The sequence below is a fragment of the Hemitrygon akajei genome, chromosome 7 (genome assembly GCF_048418815.1).
Source record: "Hemitrygon akajei chromosome 7, sHemAka1.3, whole genome shotgun sequence".
NCBI classification, from domain to species: Eukaryota; Metazoa; Chordata; class Chondrichthyes; order Myliobatiformes; family Dasyatidae; genus Hemitrygon; species Hemitrygon akajei.
Window position 1 is genome coordinate 129,936,173 of NC_133130.1, and position 19,925 is coordinate 129,956,097.

The following is a 19,925-nucleotide window of genomic DNA, read 5'->3' on the forward strand; positions in this document are numbered from 1 at the left end:
GTTTTCTCCGGAGCGTCGGAGGCTGAGGAGGGATTCTAATAGACGTTTGGATAGGCAGATGGATGTGAGGAAGATGGAGGGATATGGACATGGTGTAGGTAGGAGGGATTAGTGTCTGGGCTTTGGCACAACACTGTGAGACAAATGCCCTGTCCCTGTGCTGTACTGATGAGTAAGGACAAGCGTCTCTAAAGTCACTGCCCGGAAAGATTGACGCGTAGTGTCATGCATCTTCAGTCTGCTGCTCTTTACTAGAATACGTGAACAAGCATGACGCCCGAGACGAAACGCAATTCATCACTTCTGTAACCTCAACCTCCCCTCACTCGTAAATTTAGGTCAGGTCTCTCAAAGAGGCAAGCAAACCAAAAACAACAAGGTTTAACCCTGGAAGCCTCCACCCTGATCACCCCAACCACTGAAGCCATCCGGCACACAGCTCAACAGAAAACACCAATTTCTAGGTTTGAAGTTTCCACCCACAGCTGTGCAATGGACTGAATATATATCTTTCTTTATAGAAACTTCAGCGTCAATTGCTTAAAAAGGTACTGCCGGACGCTTGAGCCACATCTATCCAGCACTATGGGGACCTCATCCAAATCCCAACGTACTCCATCAGCAGGACAAAGGAGATGGTTATTGACTTCAGGAGAACTCACAACCCTCTTTACATCAACAGCACAGCAGTTTCAAACTCCTGGGAGTGCACATCACACACAATATCTCATGGTCCCAGAAGACATCCTACTTTGAGGGGGCTGAAGAGATCTGGACTTTGCACAGCCTTGCTAATGACATTCTAGAGATATGCAGTAGAGAGCTGCATCTCTGCATGGTACGGAACTTGTACTGTGGCACGTAGGAAAGCCCCACAATAGGAAGTCAAACCTGCCCTATGCACCACCAGCACCAGCCTACCCACCGTAAAGGACATACAGCACTGTGCGCAAGTCTCAGGCACCCCAGATTATTTTTTTCCCCGGTTTCAGATGGAATGGCCTCCACAGTGCCCCAATTTCAATATCATCGAGGCTGTTTGTGGTTACCTGGAGAGACAGAAGCAAGCAAGACAGTCAAAGTCTTGTGAAGAACTGCAGCAAGTCCTCCAAGATGCCTGGAACAACCTGTTATGATCCCAGCCCCCTCCTTCCTGAGAATCGCAAGATCGCTATTAATTCGGGTCTTGGACCCAGGAAATGAGAGAGAATCCTCAGAAAGACAACGCAACGGATTTGACCATTGTCTCTTGGAGACACCTTTGTGGATTGCGACCCTATGCTACGTGCCAGCTATCAGGGCTACGTGGACACCCTCTGGCAATGTGGGGTGGGGATTGTATCACCCCACCCTGATTGACAGCTACAACTCTGCAAGTCAAGATAAAAGAGGCAGTCCCCTAGCGACGCACCAGAAAGAGACACCATCGCTCATTGCTCCCGTGATAACGGGAAGCTATTCGGAAGCCATATGTGGTTCGTTTCCCCTTGCCTGGGGAACGGGTGGCTGATAACACCGAAAAGGACTTCGAACTGACAACGGGGAACCCACGTTCCCGATTCAACGGTTTGCGTCCAAAAGACTGGCAAGTTTCTTTTCTCACCAAAAATCTCTCTCTCTCCAACACGTGAAACCCAGCGGTCCCCAAAAGGCTAAAAGCCTGCATGAACTCGAGAGACTTTTATATTTCCATTGGACAATATTTTTACCCCTAGACAAAACCATAGAGCTACTTCTTATTGTTGATTATTACTATACCCGCGCTTTAGATTGAGTATTGATGACGTATATTATCTGAATGTTTGTATTAACCTTACTTTTGTGCCCCTTTATAAATAAAAACGTTTAAAAATAGTACCATCAGACTTCAACGGACCTCTCTATCTTTGCTGGTAAGTGACCCAGTTACGGGGTTCGTAACAAACCTACCAGCAGATTTTCTTATAAAACTGCACGGCAGTGTATGCAAGAGATTTTAGACAGTTTTACAGGCACAGGGTGGTCACACCAAATTTTGATCTGATTTAGTATTTTTACTGTTTGATCTCTATTTTTAATTTTTATACATTTAGAAACTTTTCATTTCATTATTTTTAAAAGCATCTTCACTTTACAGATTTTTTAACAGGTGCCTAAGACTTCTGCACAGTATTGTATTACAGAAAGGGCCCATAACATCATGAAGGATCCCACCCACCCTGCTCGTGGACTGTTTGTCCCACTCCCATCAGGGAGGAGGCTACGTAGCATCCACACCAGGACCACCAGACTCAGAAACAGTCACTTTCCCCAAGTAGTAAGGCTGATCAACACCTCCACCACAACTCTATTCTTTCCCGTCAGTCACCTTATTTACTAAGATACGTGTCAGAATAGGCCCTCCCGGCCCTTTGAGCCACACCTCCCAGCAAACCCCGATTTAACCCGCGCCTAATCACAGGACAATTTACAATGACCAATTAGCCCACTAACCAGTACGTCTTCGGACTGTGGGAGGAAACCGGAGCACCCGGAGGAAACCCACGTGGTCAAGGGGAGAACGTACAAACTTCATACAGGCACCAGCGGGAATTGAATCTGGTCGCTGGGACTGCAAATCGCTGTGTTAACCACTACACTACTGTCCCACCTAGTCTATGTACGGCCTAGTGTCGCTTTATGGTGATATGAACTATCTCTGCATATAAGCTATCTTTACATATTTATTGTGTTGTTTTATTATTTGTTCTTGGCATCTTATTGTGTTTAATTTTGTATTTCATTCTTTAAACTTGGATATTGGAAATGACATTAAACAATTTTGAATTTGAACACTCCCACTGATCGTGTAAACATCAGCACGTGCCTAGTAACCCTCACAAAACTCCGGTGCAATTTTTAAATCTGTCCTGTAAATACTCACACTGGCTGGTGCCCTCTGTAAAATATTAACACTGTGAACTCTTGTCAAACCTGACACACTCCCAGGATTGGCTGTGAATATCGAATACACTCCTGAATAATTCCCACAAAATAACGGCACGATCAATAACAAACAACCTGCAGTTGCTGGAAATCCAAAGCAACACACACAAAATGCTGGAGGAACTCAGCAGGCCAGGCAACTTCTATGAAGAGAGTACAGTCGACGTCTCAGGACGAAGCCCTTAATCAGGACTGGTCTCGGCCCAAAACATCGACTGTTTTCCATAGATGCTGCCTGGCCTGCTGAGTTCCTCCAGCACTGTGTGTGGCACTTCCAATAATTTCCATTTGTAAAGCAGCATGGATGGCGGGTTCCGGCTCTTCGGAACTCGCCCAGCGGCCTGGGTTTCAGGATCACCCGGAGTCGCTTGGAAGACCTGCGGTCGACCCGACTCCTCGCCAAGTGAAGCTTCGTGGGAGATCGGAAACTTGAGACAGCAGGTGCGGCTGCTGGAGGCGTCTGTCCCTCTCAGAGAGAGTCTGCTGATTCTCACGTCAGGGAAACTCTAAATAAGTCATGTTGCAGACTGTAACATTGGAACAGCGAGAGAGAAGGTCATTAGCTCACTGTGGCAGGAGCCATACCTCTCCCTCCCTCCTTCGTCAGGAAGAGAGAGGGCCTGTTGAGATGTAAAGGTGTGAAAATCCTATCACATTTTAGGTCATATTTATGCAGGAATATTGAAAATTCTATAGGGTTCACAAACTTTATAGCACCACTGTGTGTGTGTGCGCGCGTAATTCTTTCTATATTGTGTATTGCAATGAACTGCTGCTGCAAAATAACTTCATTACATACATTGGTGATATCAAACCTGATTTTGATTCTGATACAGAGAAGCAGGACCTTTGGTATAAATGAGCATCAAGATAGGCACAACATGGTGGGCCGAATGGCCTGTCCCATGCTGTACTGTTTTATGTAGGTATTGCATCCAGGTGTCCACAGAGGACAGGCTGATGAGTTGGACCCTGCCCGTCATCTTAGGAAGGGCTCCTCCTTATCTAGGAAAGGACGTGCTGACTCTGGAGAGGGGGTCAAAGAAGGTTCATGAAAGTGGTTCCAGGATTGAAAGACTTGCCACATGAGGAGCCTTTGATGGCTCTGGGCCTGTACTCTATGGAATTCAGAAGAATGAGGGGTAATGTTGAAAGCACTTGAAGAGTGGATGTGGAGAGGATGTTTCCTATGGTGGGGGAGTTTAGGACCAGAGGACACAGACAGAGTGGATGTGGAGAGGATGTTTCCTATAGTGGGGGAGTCTAGGACCAGAGGACACAGATAGAGTGGATGTGGAGAGGATGTTTCCTATGGTGGGGGAGTTTAGGACCAGAGGACACAGATAGAGCGGATGTGGAGAGGATGTTTCCTATGGTGGGGGAGTTTAGGACCAGAGGACACAGATAGAGTGGATGTGGAGAGGATGTTTCCTGTAGTGGGGGAGTTTAGGACCAGAGGACACAGATAGAGTGGATGTGGAGAGGATGTTTCCTATGGTGGGGGAGTTTAGGACCAGAGGACACAGATAGAGCGGATGTGGAGAGGATGTTTCCTATGGTGGGGGAGTTTAGGACCAGAGGACACAGATAGAGTGGATGTGGAGAGGATGTTTCCTGTAGTGGGGGAGTCTAGGACCAGAGGACACAGATAGAGTGGATGTGGAGAGGATGTTTCCTATAGTGGGGGAGTCTAGGACCAGAGGACACAGATAGAGTGGATGTGGAGAGGATGTTTCCTATGGTGGGGGAGTTTAGGACCAGAGGACACAGATAGAGTGGATGTGGAGAGGATGTTTCCTATGGTGGGGGAGTTTAGGACCAGAGGACACAGATAGAGTGGATGTGGAGAGGATGTTTCCTATGGTGGGGGAGTCTAGGACCAGAGGACACAGATAGAGTGGATGTGGAGAGGATGTTTCCTATGGTGGGGGAGTTTAGGACCAGAGGACACAGATAGAGTGGATGTGGAGAGGATGTTTCCTATGGTGGGGGAGTTTAGGACCAGAGGACACAGATAGAGTGGATGTGGAGAGGATGTTTCCTATGGTGGGGGAGTTTAGGACCAGAGGACACAGCCTCAGAATAGGAGGATGTCCATATAGAATGGTGATGAGGAGGCATTTCTTTAGCCAGAGTGGAGAATCTGTGAAACTCATTACCACAAGTGGCTGGGAAGGTATATTTAAGGCAGAGGTTGATATATTCCTGATTAGTCAGAGGCATGAACGGATACAGGGAGAAGGCAGGAGAGAGAGAAATGGATCAGCCATGATGAAACGGTGGAGCAGACTCAATGGGCCAGTTGGTCTAATTCTGCTCTTATGCCTTATGGTTTTCTGGTCTCCTTGTACACGATTGCTCTAACTTTTCACTAAGGGACTAGAATTCTAATCCCATCAAGGAACCTGCACTGAGACAGGTTAAATAAGCTCCGGAGCTCCGCCGGGTCCTAAAGTCCACTGCACTGAGACAGGTTAAATAAGGCCCGGAGCTCTGCCGGGTCCTAAAGTCCACCGCACTGAGACAGGTTAAATAAGGCCCGGAGCTCTGCTGGGTCCTAAAGTCCACCGCACTGAGACAGGTTAAATAAGGCCTGGAGCCCCGCCGGGTCCTAAAGTCCACTGCACTGAGACAGGTTAAATAAGGCCTGGAGCTCCGCCGGGTCCTAAAGTCCACCGACTTGAGCATCCACTTTTTTTGGTATCCACAGGGGGTCACAGAACCAGTCCCCCGCGGATAAGTAGGGCCGACTGTACAGTACAGAAACAGGCCCCTTGGCCCATCTAGTCTGTGCTGAACCACTCAAACTGCCTACTCCCATCAATCTGCACTGGGACCATAACCCTCCATACCCATTCCCATCCAAGTACCTCTCCAAACTTCTTGTCAATGTTGAAATCAAACCCATGTTCACCACTTGCAGCTCGCTCTACACTCCCACCACTCTCTGAGTGAAGAAGTTTCCTCTCATGTTCCCCTTAAACTTTTCACCTTTCACCCTTAACCCATAATCTCTGGTTGTAGTCTACCCAACCTCTGTGGAAAAAGCTAGCTATCTAAACACGTCACAATTTTGTATACCTCTATCAAATCTCGCCTCAATCTTCTAAGTTCCAAAGAATAACGTTATTGTTTTACCACAATGATCTGATCTGCATGAACAGTGTACAAAAGCAAGCTTTTCACCATATCTCAGTGCAATGTGACAACAATAAGCCAATCCCAATCCATCATCCTCAACCTGGGTCAACAATGTGGCTCCAGCCTCATCAATGTCGTCATGTTAAAATGAAACTAATCCAAGGTAATTAAGGGTGGGCAATAAATACTGGCTTATTCAGTGATGCCCATATCCTCCAAAGATGGGCCTTGGACCATCAATGTATCAAGTTCAGAGCAGGTGACAGGTGTGAATGGCCCACTCCAGTTTCATCACAGCCTGGTATGGAAACACTTTCAACAGAAAAGCCTATAAAAATAGTGGATAAGGCCCAGTCCATCACAGGTAAAAGCTCTCTCTGCCATTAAGCACATCTACATGCCACACTGTTGTAGGAAAGCAGCATCCATCATCAGGAACCCCCACCATCCAGGCCACGTTCTCTCCTCACTGCTGCCATCAGAAGGAGGTACAGGAGCCTCAGGTCCCACACCACCAGGTTCAGGAACAGTTATTACCCCTCAACCATCAGGAAGGAGGTGCAGGAGCCTCAGGTCCCACACCACCAGGTTCAGGAACAGTTATTACCCCTCAACCATCAGGAAGGAGGTACAGGAGCCTCAGGACCCACACCACCAGGTTCAGGAACAGTTATTACCCCTCAACCATCAGGGAGGTGGTACAGGAGCCTCAGGACCCACACCACCAGGTTCAGGAACAGTTATTACTCCTCAACCATCAGGAAGGAGGTACAGGAGCCTCAGGACCCACACCACCAGGTTCAGAAACAGTTATTACCCCTCAACCATCAGGAAGGAGGTACAGGAGCCTCAGGACCCACACCACCAGGTTCAGGAACAGTTATTACCCCTCAACCATCAGGAAGGAGGTACAGGAGCCTCAGGTCCCACACTACCAGGTTCAGGAACAGTTATTACCCCTCAACCATCAGGAAGGTGGTACAGGAGCCTCAGGTCCCACACCACCAGGTTCAGGAACAGTTATTACCCCTCAACCATCAGGAAGGAGGTACAGGAGCCTCAGGACCCACACCACCAGGTTCAGGAACAGTTATTACCCCTCAACCATCAGGAAGGAGGTACAGGAGCCTCAGGACCCACACCACCCGGTTCAGGAACAGTTATTACCCCTCAACCATCAGGAAGGAGGTACAGGAGCCTCAGGACCCACACCACCAGGTTCAGGAACAGATATTACCCCTCAACCATCAGGAAGGAGGTACAGGAGCCTCAGGACCCACACCACCCGGTTCAGGAACAGTTATTACCCCTCAACCATCAGGAAGGAGGTACAGGAGCCTCAGGACCCACACCACCAGGTTCAGGAACAGTTATTACCCCTCAACCATCAGGAAGGAGGTACAGGAGCCTCAAGACCCACACCACCAGGTTCAGGAACAGTTATTACCCCTCAACCATCAGGAAGGAGGTACAGGAGCCTCAAGACCCACACCACCAGGTTCAGGAACAGTTATTACCCCTCAACCATCAGGAAGGAGGTACAGGAGCCTCAGGACCCACACCACCAGGTTCAGGAACAGTTATTACCCCTCACCATCAGGCTCTTGAAGCAAAAGGGGATAACTTCACTTGCCCCATCACTGAACTGTTCCCACAACCTATGGACTCACTTTCAATGACTCTTCATCTCACGCTCTCGGTATTTATTGCTTATTTATTATCTTTCTTTCTGCACAGTTTGTTGCCTTTTGCACTCTGGTTGGTGCAGTCTTTCATTCATTCTAATATGCTTATTAGAAAGTCAAAGAGTCATACAACTGGGGAAGAGGCCTTTTGGCCCATCAGGTCCTTGCCATCCAAGGTTCCCAACTGAGCTCATCCCATTTGCCAAACTTCTACTTTGACAGATTTCTTTAAATGTGTGGTGGAGAATATACTGATTGGTTGCATCACAGCCTGGTATGGAAACACCAATGCCCTTGAATAGAAAATCCTACAAAAAGTAGTGGATTCTGCCCAGTACATCACAGATAAAGCCCTCCCCACCAGTGAGCATATCCACACAAAACACTGTCATAGGAAAGCAGCATCCATCTTCAGGGACCCCCAACCAACCAGGCCATGCTCTTTTCTTACTGCTGCCATCAGGAAGGAGGTACAGGAGCCTCAGGTCCCACACCACCAGGTTCAGGAACAGTTATTACCCCTCAACCATCAGGAAGGAGGTACAGGAGCCTCAGGACTCACACCACCAGGTTCAGGAACAGTTATTACCCCTCACCATCAGGCTCTTGAACCAGAGGATATAACTTCACTTACTTCAACACTCAACTAATTCCACAATCCATAAATGCACTTTCAATGGCTCTACAACTCATGGCCTCTATTATTATTATTTTTTATTTACACAATTTTCAGTAACTCTTCATCTCATTCTAAATATTCATTGCTTTTTAAAAAATTCTTTGTATTTACTGTGAATGCCCGCAAAAAAGAATCTCAGGGTTGTATATGGTGATATACATGTACTTTGATAATAAGAAAATTACTTTGAACTTTGATCCCTCTACATTTTGAAACAAAGTACTCCTCCCACAAGCATCTCTGTAACTCGACATTCACACCGCAGAGAGGAATTTCAACATACAGCACTCACCGTCAGCAACTCCACAGGGAAGAGACAAGAATCTTCGTCCTCACGTTGCACAAGAGGCTTCCTTCCTTCAGTCTGCACAAACTTCATTAGCGTGCGCAGTGCCAGTTCCTGGAACAGAAGCACAGAACTCAAAGCCCCAGCAAAAATTACAAATGCAAATTCAGGAGAAAGCCAAGAGTGGTCAAATTGAGGTTGTTCCTAATCATTGTGGGCTCAGGGGACCACGAATCTCCTCTTGACCAGTATCAAGGGGAGCACGGTAGGCCAGTAGTTAGCGTAACGCGATTACAGTGCAGAACGGGGGTTCAATTCCAGTGCCACCTGTAAGGAGTTTGTACGTTCTTCCCATTACCGCATGGGTTTCCTCTAGATGCTCCAGCTTCCTCTCAAGATGGCACTGGCAATACACGGCAACATTTTGTTGAGCAACTCATAAGTCTTCATGATACAGGTTTCCCCCAAAAGTAGAGCGTTCCTATGAAACCGTTTGTAAACCGAAATGTCGTAAAGCAAAGAAGCAATTACCATTAATTTATATGGGAAAAATTTTGAGCGTTCCCTGACCCAAAAAAAACCTGCCAAATCAAACTAAATAACACATAAAACCTATATAAAGTAGAAATATTGTAGATACAGTGTAGCTTCACTTGTCAAAATCGGGAAGACAGTGAGCCAAAATCGATTTGGAGAAAAAAAAAATTGGCACGTACACGCCTACGCACGTACACTCATTCGTACGCAGATGCTTATCCACATACACGCATGCACAAACAACTGCTCGCACAAGACTCCACAGTCATTGTAGTCTTTCTCGGTGTAAACACACATATAAAGCGGGCGTATTTTTTTCATAAAAGCAAAAATCCTCTTTGGTTAGCGAAAACAGGTATTAATGTAGGTCTTTCATAACAGCGTGTTGTCGTAAAGCGAACGTTCGAAAAACGGGGGACACCTGTACACTTTCTCTGAACTACTATCACTGCAATCTGCAGTGCAGAACAGGTTCTTTTATCCCAAAGAGCCACACTGCCAAGCAACCCAACCAATTTCACCCTAGCCTAATCACAGGACAACTTACAATGACCAATTAACCTACCAGCCAATACATCTTTGGACTGTGGGAGGAAACCAGAGCACCGCAAGAAACTCATGCTCACTCATGTACGAACTCCTTACAGATGACGTCAGAATTGAACTCCGAACTCTGACTGTAAAAGAGCTGCGCTAACCACGATTGTCTCACATCGGGATCACCCAAAGCCTCACCACCTAGGAACACACTTGCCTTGCGGTCAGCACTGTCGAGCATTTCCACTGCTTTATAAAGAATAGTGTTACAAAACCATTCACAAATTCCTCGATATAGCATGGAGAGAATTCTATCTGTCTGCATCACCATTTGGTATGGGGTGGGGGCTACTGCACAGGATTGGAAAAAGCCAAGTTGTAAGCTGAGTCAGCTCCATCATGGCCACTAGCCTCCAAGGTATCCAGGGCATCTTCAAGGAGCAATGCCTCAAAAAGGCGGCCTCCATCGTTAAGGACCCCCATCACCCAGGACATGCCCTGTTCTCATTGCTACCATCAGGGAGGAGGTGCAGGAGCCTGAAGGCACACACTCAATGATTCAGGAACAGCTTCTTCCCCTCTGCCATCAGGGAGGGGGTACAGGAGCCTGAAGACACACACTCAGTGATTCAGGAACAGCTTCTTCCCCTCTGCCATCAGGGAGGAGGTACAGGAGCCTGAAGACACACACTCAACGATTCAGGAACAGCTTCTTCCCCTCTGCCATCAGGGAGGAGGTACAGGAGCCTGAAGACACACACTCAGTGATTCAGGAACAGCTTCTTCCCCTCTGCCATCAGGGAGGAGGTACAGGAGCCTGAAGACACACACTCAACGATTCAGGAACAGCTTCTTCCCCTCTGCCATCAGGGAGGAGGTACAGGAGCCTGAAGGCACACACTCAATGATTCAGGAACAGCTTCTTCCCCTCTGCAAAGCAATTTCTGAATGGACACTGAACCCATGAACACCACCTCACTACATTGTTTATTTCTATTTTTGCACTACGTATTTAGCTGCTTATTATATACTGTAAATCATGTTTTTTCATATTTTGTATTGCATTGTACTGCTGCCATAAAGACAACAGATTTCACAACATAGGTGCAACGTAAGCGGAGGCAGAGTCATGATGTCACTAGGTTAATTTCTACCTTTGATATCTCTCCCTTTCACTTTCAGGGAGGATGGGGTTCTGACCTGGAGTTACACTCAGACTTCGGCACTTTGCGGCGGTGGGATGCTGCTTTTCGATATCCCAAGGACGCAGCCTAGAAGACAAGCGCACCTTTGGGGTTCTGAGGTTTCACGGTCGTGTGGATGAGCCGATTCTAAGTCTTGCGGGAGAGAACGGAACATCGGGAACAGCGGATCAGCTGTCGGAGGCTGTGTACTCGCCAAGTTGTGCTCTCTCTCTCTCTCCCGTTGGTGAGAGATCGGTGCCAATTCGTGGGTCACAGAACTCAGGAAAAAAGTGGCGTGTCAGACTTTTAACACCGTACATCAACGAGTTATTTTGTTAAGTCTCCCCCTCACTGTGAAAGGAGACGCCCCTTTTACCTTTTACTAGGGTGAGAGAGAGCCTGTGGTATGTTGAATTGTTGAGTGAATGAATAGGTTTTGCTGTTCTGCAGCTCATGGTCTTCATCGGGGACTTTGCTATTGCTTGCTTGGTGGGTGGAGGGTGCTGATGCTTTTCTGCGGAAGTGGGTGGGGTTCTAATATCTTATCTGTCACTCATTCTTCAGGGAGCTTTAGTTTTTGTGGATGTCTGCAAAGAAACTGAATTTCAGGAGGTATAGTGTATATATTTCTCTGATACTAAATTGAACTATTGACATACGCTGGAGATATTAAACCTTATTCTGATCTGCTACAAGTACAAACCCCATTTCCAGAAAAGTTGGGATATTTTCCAAAATGCAATAAAAACAAAAATCTGTGATATGTTAATTCACGTGAACCCTTATTTAACTGACAAAAGTACAAAGAAAAGATTTTCAATAGTTTTACTGACCAACTTAATTGTATTTTGTAAATATACACAAATTTAGAATTTGATGGCTGCAACACACTCAACAAAAGTTGGGACAGAGTTAAAATAAGATTGAAAAGTGCACAGAATATTCAAGTAACACCGGTTTGGAAGACTCCACATTAAGCAGGCTAATTGGTAGCAGGTGAGGTATCATGACTGGGTATAAAAGTAGCGTCCATCAAAGGCTGTCTTTGCAAGCAAGGATGGGTGTGGCACTGCCTAAGAAACCGTCATGCTACTGTGACAACTGTAGCCACCTGGGCTCGGAAGTACTTCGGAAAACCATTGTCACTTAACGCAGTCCGTCGCTGCATCCAGAAATGCAACTTGAAACTGTATTACGCAAGGAGGAAGCCATAATACATCAACTCTAATCAGAAATGCCGGCGAGTTCTCTGGGCCCCGTGCTCATCTCAGATGGACCGACAGACTGTGGAACCGTGTGCTGTGGTCAGATGAGTCCACATTTCAGCTAGTTTTCGGAAAAAACGGGCATCCAGTCCTCCGTGCCAAAGATGAAAACGACCATCCTGATTGTTATCAGTGAAAGGTACAAAAGCCAGCATCTGTGATGGTATGGGGGTGCATCAGTGCCCACGGCATTGGTGGGTTGCATGTATGTGAAGGTACCATTGACTCTGAGGTGTATATTAGGATTTTAGAGAGACTCATGTTGCCATCAAGGCGACGTCTCTTCCCGGGACGTCCATGCTTATTTCAGCAGGACAATGCCAGACCACATTCTGCACGGGCTACAACAGCGTGGCTTTGTAGACACAGAGTGCGTGTGCTTGACTGGCCTGCTGCCAGTCCAGATCTATCTCCTATTGAAAATGTATGGCGCATCATGAAGAGGAGAATCAGACAACGGAGACCACGGACTGTTGAGCAGCTGAAGTCTTATATCAAGCAGGAATGGACAAAATTTCTAATTTCAAATCTACTACAATTAGTATCCTCAGTTCCAAAATGATTAAAAAGTGTTATTAAAAGGAAAGGTGATGTAACACAATGGTAAACATGCCTCTGTCCCAACTTTTGTTGAGTGTGTTGCAGCCATCAAATTCTAAATTAGTGTATACTTACAAAATACAATTAAGTTGGCCAGTAAAACTATTGAAAATCTTTTCTTTGTACTTTTGTCAGTTAAATAAGGGTTCATGTGAATTAACATATCACAGATTTTTGTTTTTATTGCATTTTGGAAAATATCCCAACTTTTCTGGAAATGGGGTTTGTACATTGAAACACGCAGTGAAATGCACCGTTTGCATTTGAGGACGTGCTGGAGGCAGTCTGCAAATGTCGCCATACTTCCAGCGCCAACGTAGCATGCCCACAACTCACCGACCCTAATCCTCTCATCTTCGGGGGAAACTCTTGCGGTCACAGGGAGAACGCACAAACTCCTTACAGGCGGCGGCAGGAATTGTAATGCCACTGGCGGTGCCGCAAAGCGGTAAGCTGACCGCTATGCCACTCTGCTGCCCACCTTGGGTCACATTCACCTTACTCAGTGACTGTCACATTTTGATAAAAATACCGGACACAAGTCCAGCTGAGATCAAGGAAAGGGGAAGAAATGGAGACAGAAGAGACATTCAAGGACTCAGGGCCTTCACTGTATATTTTTTGTGTGACTGTTGCACTTTTGGCCCCAGAGTAACACTGCTTCATTTGGCTGCATTCATGCAAGGTAGAATCAGAGGTGCAGAGGGTTAGAAGCTTTAAATTCTTGGGCATTACTATTTCAGAGGATCTGGCCTGGACCCAGCACACAAGTGGAATTGCGAAGAAAGCACGCACTACTTCCTTCAGAGTCTGCGGAGATTCAGGATCTAATACTTTGATAAACCTCTATAGCTGTGTAGCGGAGGGAGTACTGACTGGCTGCATCATGGCCAGTCACACCAATGCCCTTGAACGGAAAATCCTACGAAAGGTAGTGGATTCTGCCCAGTTCATCACAGGTAAAGGCCTCCCAACCACTGAACATATCTACATGAAACTATGTTGTAGGAAAGCAGCATCCATTATCAGAGGTCCTCACCACCCAGAACATGCTCTCTTCTCGGTGCTGCCATCAGGTAGAAGGTACAAGAGTCTCAGGACTCAATTCACCAGCTTCAAGAACAGCTAGTACTCCACAACCATCGACTCTTGAACAAAAGTGGATAACTACACTCATTTACCCCATCATTGAGATGTTCCCACAACCAATGATCTCACTTTAAGGACCCTTTACCTCACTGTCCCATGTTCTCGTTATTTGCTGCTATTTATTTATATTTGTATTTGCACAGTTTGTTGTTTTCTGCACTCTGGTTGACCTTTCATTGATCCTGTTAACAGTGACTAATCTATAGTCACTGAGAAATGCTCACTGGGTTATAAATGGTGACACATATGCACTTTGAACTTCGACAATAAAACAAACTGCCGGGGAAAGTGAGATGGCCAGGCAGCATCTGTGTACTGCCCTGGATTCAGTTTTAAATGCCTCCACAGAGGCTAATAGATATGGAATAGTGAAACCAAATGAGAAACTGCAAGAGGAGGGTCCACTGACTCATCCCCTCATTTGGGTGGTTTTGTTCAGCAGTGTTCACACTTCCCAGCAGAAGTGTGCAATCTCCAGGGATTGAAGTAGCCAGGAAGATCCCAGTCAGAATCAGAGGGTGGGGAACTCGTCTGCCTCTGCAGCCGGGGGGTGGGGGGTGGGAAGGGGCCTGTTTTGCTGCTGCGGGTGTGTTTTGTTTCATATTAAATAAATTAGAGCCAAGATGGCGCAGGTGAACCACAGCAACGTTCTGCGCGTTATGTACAATACTTCAAACTGCCCAAGTTGGTGCAGTCTTTCATTGATTCTATTCTGGTTATTACTCTATTGTGGACTTATCGAGCGTGCCTGCAGCAAAATGAATCTCAGGGTTGTATATGACATCAACTATGTCCTTTGACAATCAATTTACTTTGAAATTTGAACCTTAAACACAGGTCATCCTGCAGATGCTGGAAATCCAGAACAACACACAAAACGCTGGAGGAACTCAGCAGGTCAGGCAGCATCCATGGAAAAGAGTAAAGAGTCGATGTTTCAGGCCGAGACCCTTCTTCAGGACTGGAAAGGAAGGGGGGAAGGTGCTAGAATTAAAAGGCTGGGCAGCCGGGGAGGTGGGGCAGGACAAGATAGAAGGTGATAGATGACGCCAGGTGCATGGGAAAGGTAAAGAGCTGGAGAAGGGAGGGGAGTGGACCATGGGAAAAAGGGAAGGAGGAACAGCAGGGGGAGGTGATGGGCAGGTGAGGAGAGTGGCGAAATGAAGAGGGGAGGGGAATTTCTTCCCTTGCCCCAATGATCCCAACGCAACCAGAAACGCATCCCCCATGTCTTACCTGCACTCCGACCGATCCGTGGTCCATCAGGTGAAAGAGTTGCTGGACACAAGCTCGGTAGCGATGCCTCATCCAGATCTTGTACTTGGTCTCAGCATCGAAGTCAGCTGGAATCACATCAACGCATCATTACTTCTGTTGGTTTCTTCAACCTTTCTGAGTATTATTATCCCGACAGGTGAAATTCCACACTGCCATCATAGCGACCTCCTCACGTCAGCCATTACCATCGGGTTCAGCGCGCACACAAAAACTTTGAGGTCGGCAGAAAAGGCCTTGGCTACAGTCCACCATCACATCAGATCTTGCATGTGTCCAGAACAAAGCAGCAGGCAGGAAAGATCATTGTGACCACTACCCACCCTGCACACTGCCTTTCCCAAAAGGTCCCTCCTGGAAAGCGTTCAAACAAAAACCTCACGCCGTCTTAAAAGTTTCCTGCCCCCAGGCAGTTAATCTGATCCACCTTTCTAGTTTGCACTGCACCCTCCTCTATTACCTCAGTCCCACACTGTAAATACTTTAAACCACTTTTAATAATGCTGTTTCTATTACAAATACATGCTGGCATTTTTTCACATTTTATTCCGTATCAGTGCAGTGCAGTGCAGTGCAGGGACGGGTAGCTCCTCTGGTGAAGGGGCTTGTCGTGTCCACTCACTCACCTTTGGTCCCCACCGGACACTCAGCTCTCACCCGTGGCTCCAAGGAGCTGTTTGCCTGCGACAGCAGCCACACCCTGGGCTAAACCATGTGAGGGTACTCGGCTGTCCTCATACCCCAGTGAGATAGGGACAGGCAAAGGCAGCTCCAGTGGACTGGGCAGATGCGATCCAACAGGCAGGAACATGGTACTGTAAGGCTCCATGGAGAGCGAAAGGCTTGATAAGGCACAGATGTCACGGTCATCCACGGCAACTAAGTTTGTGATCATACCACTGGATCTGACTTCTGAGGATGAGAGTGTGGAAATGCCCCAGTGCAAGGGCTTTTCCACCCTAAAAACCCTTCCACAAAAGTTTCCTTTTATCGTTGGACAACCACCATTCCATGCGTGCACTTGAACCTCTAACTTTATTTTTTATACAATTCTTTATCATTGTTGAATGTTGTTTTTTGTTGTATATCGTGCAAACACGCCACAGCAAGATCATAATAAATACATGTAAATCAGGGGTTCCCAACCTAGTATCTGTGGACCCCTCCCCTCGGTAAATCATAGGGGTCCATGGCATAAAAAGGGTTGGGAACCCCCGATGTTAAAGTACACAATGAATAAAGTTTGTATTTACTTAATGACATTCGCATGGAATAGGCCTCTCTGGCCCTTCAAGCAACCCCCGGATTTAATCCTACTCTAATCACGGGACAATTTACCACGACCAATTAGCCTACCAACTGTTACCTCTACGAGCTGTGTGGGAGGAAGCTAGAGCGCCCGAGGAAACTCGCAGTCATGGGGAGGACCTGAAAACTTCTTACAGACAACAGCGGGAATTGAGCCATTCCCCTGTACCGTGAAGTGTTGTGCTACCCAAAAGGCTACAATCCTAACCCAGAAATACAGCGGGCTCCAGTTATTGGGCCGTCTATTAATCGGGGCAGCTGCTTATTTGGATCAAAAACAAATCCAGAAAATAGCTGGGATTCCCTCCATTTATTTGGGACACCATGCCCCTTAATCAGGACAGGAGACGGTCCGCCACGTGTGGTACATTGCACTTAGAGAATCAGTTGAATTTGTTTATGTCGTATTATCCATTTGGGCGGACAGAAGGCGATCCAAAAAGTAGAGACTCTTGATCATGTTGGGTTTTTTTATGCCACGTAAAGATTTGACACGAAAAATTACCCTACTAGACCAAATTAAAAGCCACTCGCCTAAGACCACTATCGTCAGCTGGGGTGTCGAAATCTACAATTGCACGGGTGATACATCAGCAACGCAAGGGACAACAGGGAACATTCCAAAAACTTAGGCATGAAGTTAAGGATACAGATGTTGAAGAGGCCCTCAATCAATGGTTTTCCTTTGTAACTGGACGAGGTATGAGTGCCCAACTGGCCAACATTAAAAAAACAAGTCTGAGGAACAGGTTAAGAACCTGGATCAATAAGATCTTAAAGCAACAGATGGTTGGTTGTCTCAATGGAAATGTAGACATCACATTAAATTCAGGAAACATGATTAGAATGATGGTGTTGACGCTGTAACTGAGGCCACACAGCTGTTGCAGCAACAAATAGGGGAAATGGGCTTGCAGCATCTCACATTATCAATGTCCCACAGGGTCTTGCAATCGCACCCAAGACAATCAACTGCCTTTATGATGGACGTCGCCTTTGCGCACCAACTCTGATGCCTTCCCGTAGCATGCAGCAACACAGTCTGTTTATAGACTGAGTCACAGTCGGAAACAGTAGGGGACCGAGGGTCTAGTGAGATGGAGGAACTGAGGGAAATACGTGTTAGTAGGGAAATGGTGTTAGGTAAATTGAAGGGATTAAAGGCAGATAAATCCCCAGGGCCAGATGGTCTGCATCCCAGAGTGCTTAAGGAAGTAGCCCAAGTAATAGTGGATGCATTAGTGATAATTTTTCAAAACTCCTTAGATTCTGGATTAGTTCCTGAGGATTGGAGGGTGGCTAATGTAACCCCACTTTTTAAAAAAGGACGGAGAGAGAAACCAGGGAATTATAGACCGGTTAGTCTGACATCGGTGGTGGGGAAAATGCTAGACTTGGTTATCAAAGATGTGATAACAGCGCATTTGGAAAGAGGTGAAATCATCGGACAAAGTCTGCATGGATTTGTGAAAGTAAAATCATGTCTGACGAATCTTAAAGAATTTTTTGAAGATGTAACTAGTAGAGTGGATGGGGTAAGCCAGTGGATGTGGTATATTTACATTTTCAAAAGGCTTTTGACAAGGTCCCACACAGGAGATTAGTGTGCAAACTTAAAGCACACGGTATTGGGGGTATGGTATTGATGTGGATAGGGAATTGGTTGGCAGACAGGAAGCAAAGAGTGGGAGTAAATGGGACCTTTTCAGAATGGCAGGCAGTGACTAGTGGGGTACCGCAAGGCTCAGTGCTGGGACCCCAGTTGTTTACAATATATATTAATGACTTAGACGAGGGAATTAAATGCAGCATCTCCAAGTTTGCGGATGATACGAAGCTGGGCAGCGGTATTAGCTGTGAGGAGGATGCTAAGAGGATGCAGGGTGACTTGGATAGGTTAGGTGAGTGGGCAAATTCATGGCAGATGCAATTTTATGTGGATAAATGTGAGGTTATCCACTTTGGTTGCAAGAACAGGAAAACAGATTATTATCTGAACGGTGGTCGATTAGGAAAAGGGGAGATGCTACGAGACCTGGCTGTCATTGTACACCAGTCATTGAAGGTGGGCATGCAGGTACAGCAGGCGGTGAAAAAGGCAAATGGTATGTTGGCATTCATAGCAAAAGGATTTGAGTACAGGAGCAGGGAGGTTCTACTGCAGTTGTACAAGGCCTTGGTGAGACCGCACCTAGAATACTGTGTGCAGTTTTGGTCCCCTAATCTGAGGAAAGACATTCTTGCCATAGAGGGAGTACAGAGAAGGTTCACCAGATTGATTCCTGGGATGGAAGGACTTTCATATGAAGAAAGACTGGATCGACTAGGCTTATACTCACTGGAATTTAGAAGATTGAGGGGGGATCTTATTGAAACGTATAAAATTCTAAAGGGATTGGACAGGCTAGATGCAGGAAGACTGTTTCCGATGTTGGGGAAGTCCAGAACGAGGGGTCACAGTTTAAGGATAATGGGGAAGCCTTTTAGGACCGAGATGAGGAAAAACTTCTTCACACAGAGAGTGGTGAATCTGTGGAATTCTCTGCCACAGGAAACAGTTGAGGCCGGTTCATTGGCTATATTTAAGAGGAAGTTAGATACGGCCCTTGTGGCTAAAGGGATCAGGGGGTATGGAGAGAAAGCAGGTACAGGGTTCTGAGTTGGATGATCAGCCATGATCATACTGAATGGCGGTGCAGGCTCGAAGGGCCGAATGGCCTACTCCTGCACCTATTTTCTATGTTTCTATGTTTCAAGTCCTCCGTCAACAAGCAGCTTGCTGATGCGGTAACCAGCTGTAGTCAAAGTTCTTAACTTCCAGCACTGGCTTGCGATCATAACCATGCATCAGGAATATTTCTGACCCACCGGCAAGACCACTCCAACCACATAGAACAGTGGTAGCACACAAACCCAGTGTAACAATCAGAACGCTTGTCTCGAGACCCAAAGATCTAACAGCCTACACAGCGAGAGCAAATGCAACATACCAAATCCAATGTGGAGACGACCCCAAACACAATGTATGCCAAATGGGGAGAAAACTATCCACAAGACTACATGAAGATCAGCTAGCCGTAGGAGGACACGATCCTCTGTCATTCAGCACAGTACATGAGGCACTAGGAAAGATGGCACCTGGGGGTTTGGCAGAAACAGCTTATTCTTCTTTTATCTTGTCTTTCCTTTCTTTTTGAGGTAGTTGGGGTTCTGTTGGAACCCATGATATACAGCTCAAACTACGATTCTCCGCAAGTGGTGGTTTTCGGACCAGCTGTGCGGCCTGGCGCATCGCTATCTCCAGGAACGGCCTGG

At 46.6% G+C, this 19,925-nt stretch overlaps 1 protein-coding gene across 1 annotated transcript in view; it reads right to left on the reverse strand.

Annotated features, from left to right (window-relative positions):
• noc4l (nucleolar complex associated 4 homolog) overlaps positions 1-19,925 on the reverse strand; it is a 64,288-nt gene that overhangs the window by 32,500 nt on the left and 11,863 nt on the right. Inside the window, exons 3-4 of the mRNA XM_073051937.1 lie at positions 15,264-15,370; positions 8,762-8,869 (exon numbers count right to left, since the gene is read on the reverse strand). Of these exons, the coding sequence (XP_072908038.1) occupies positions 8,762-8,869; positions 15,264-15,370 (215 nt within the window). The remainder of the gene's footprint in view (positions 1-8,761; positions 8,870-15,263; positions 15,371-19,925) is intronic.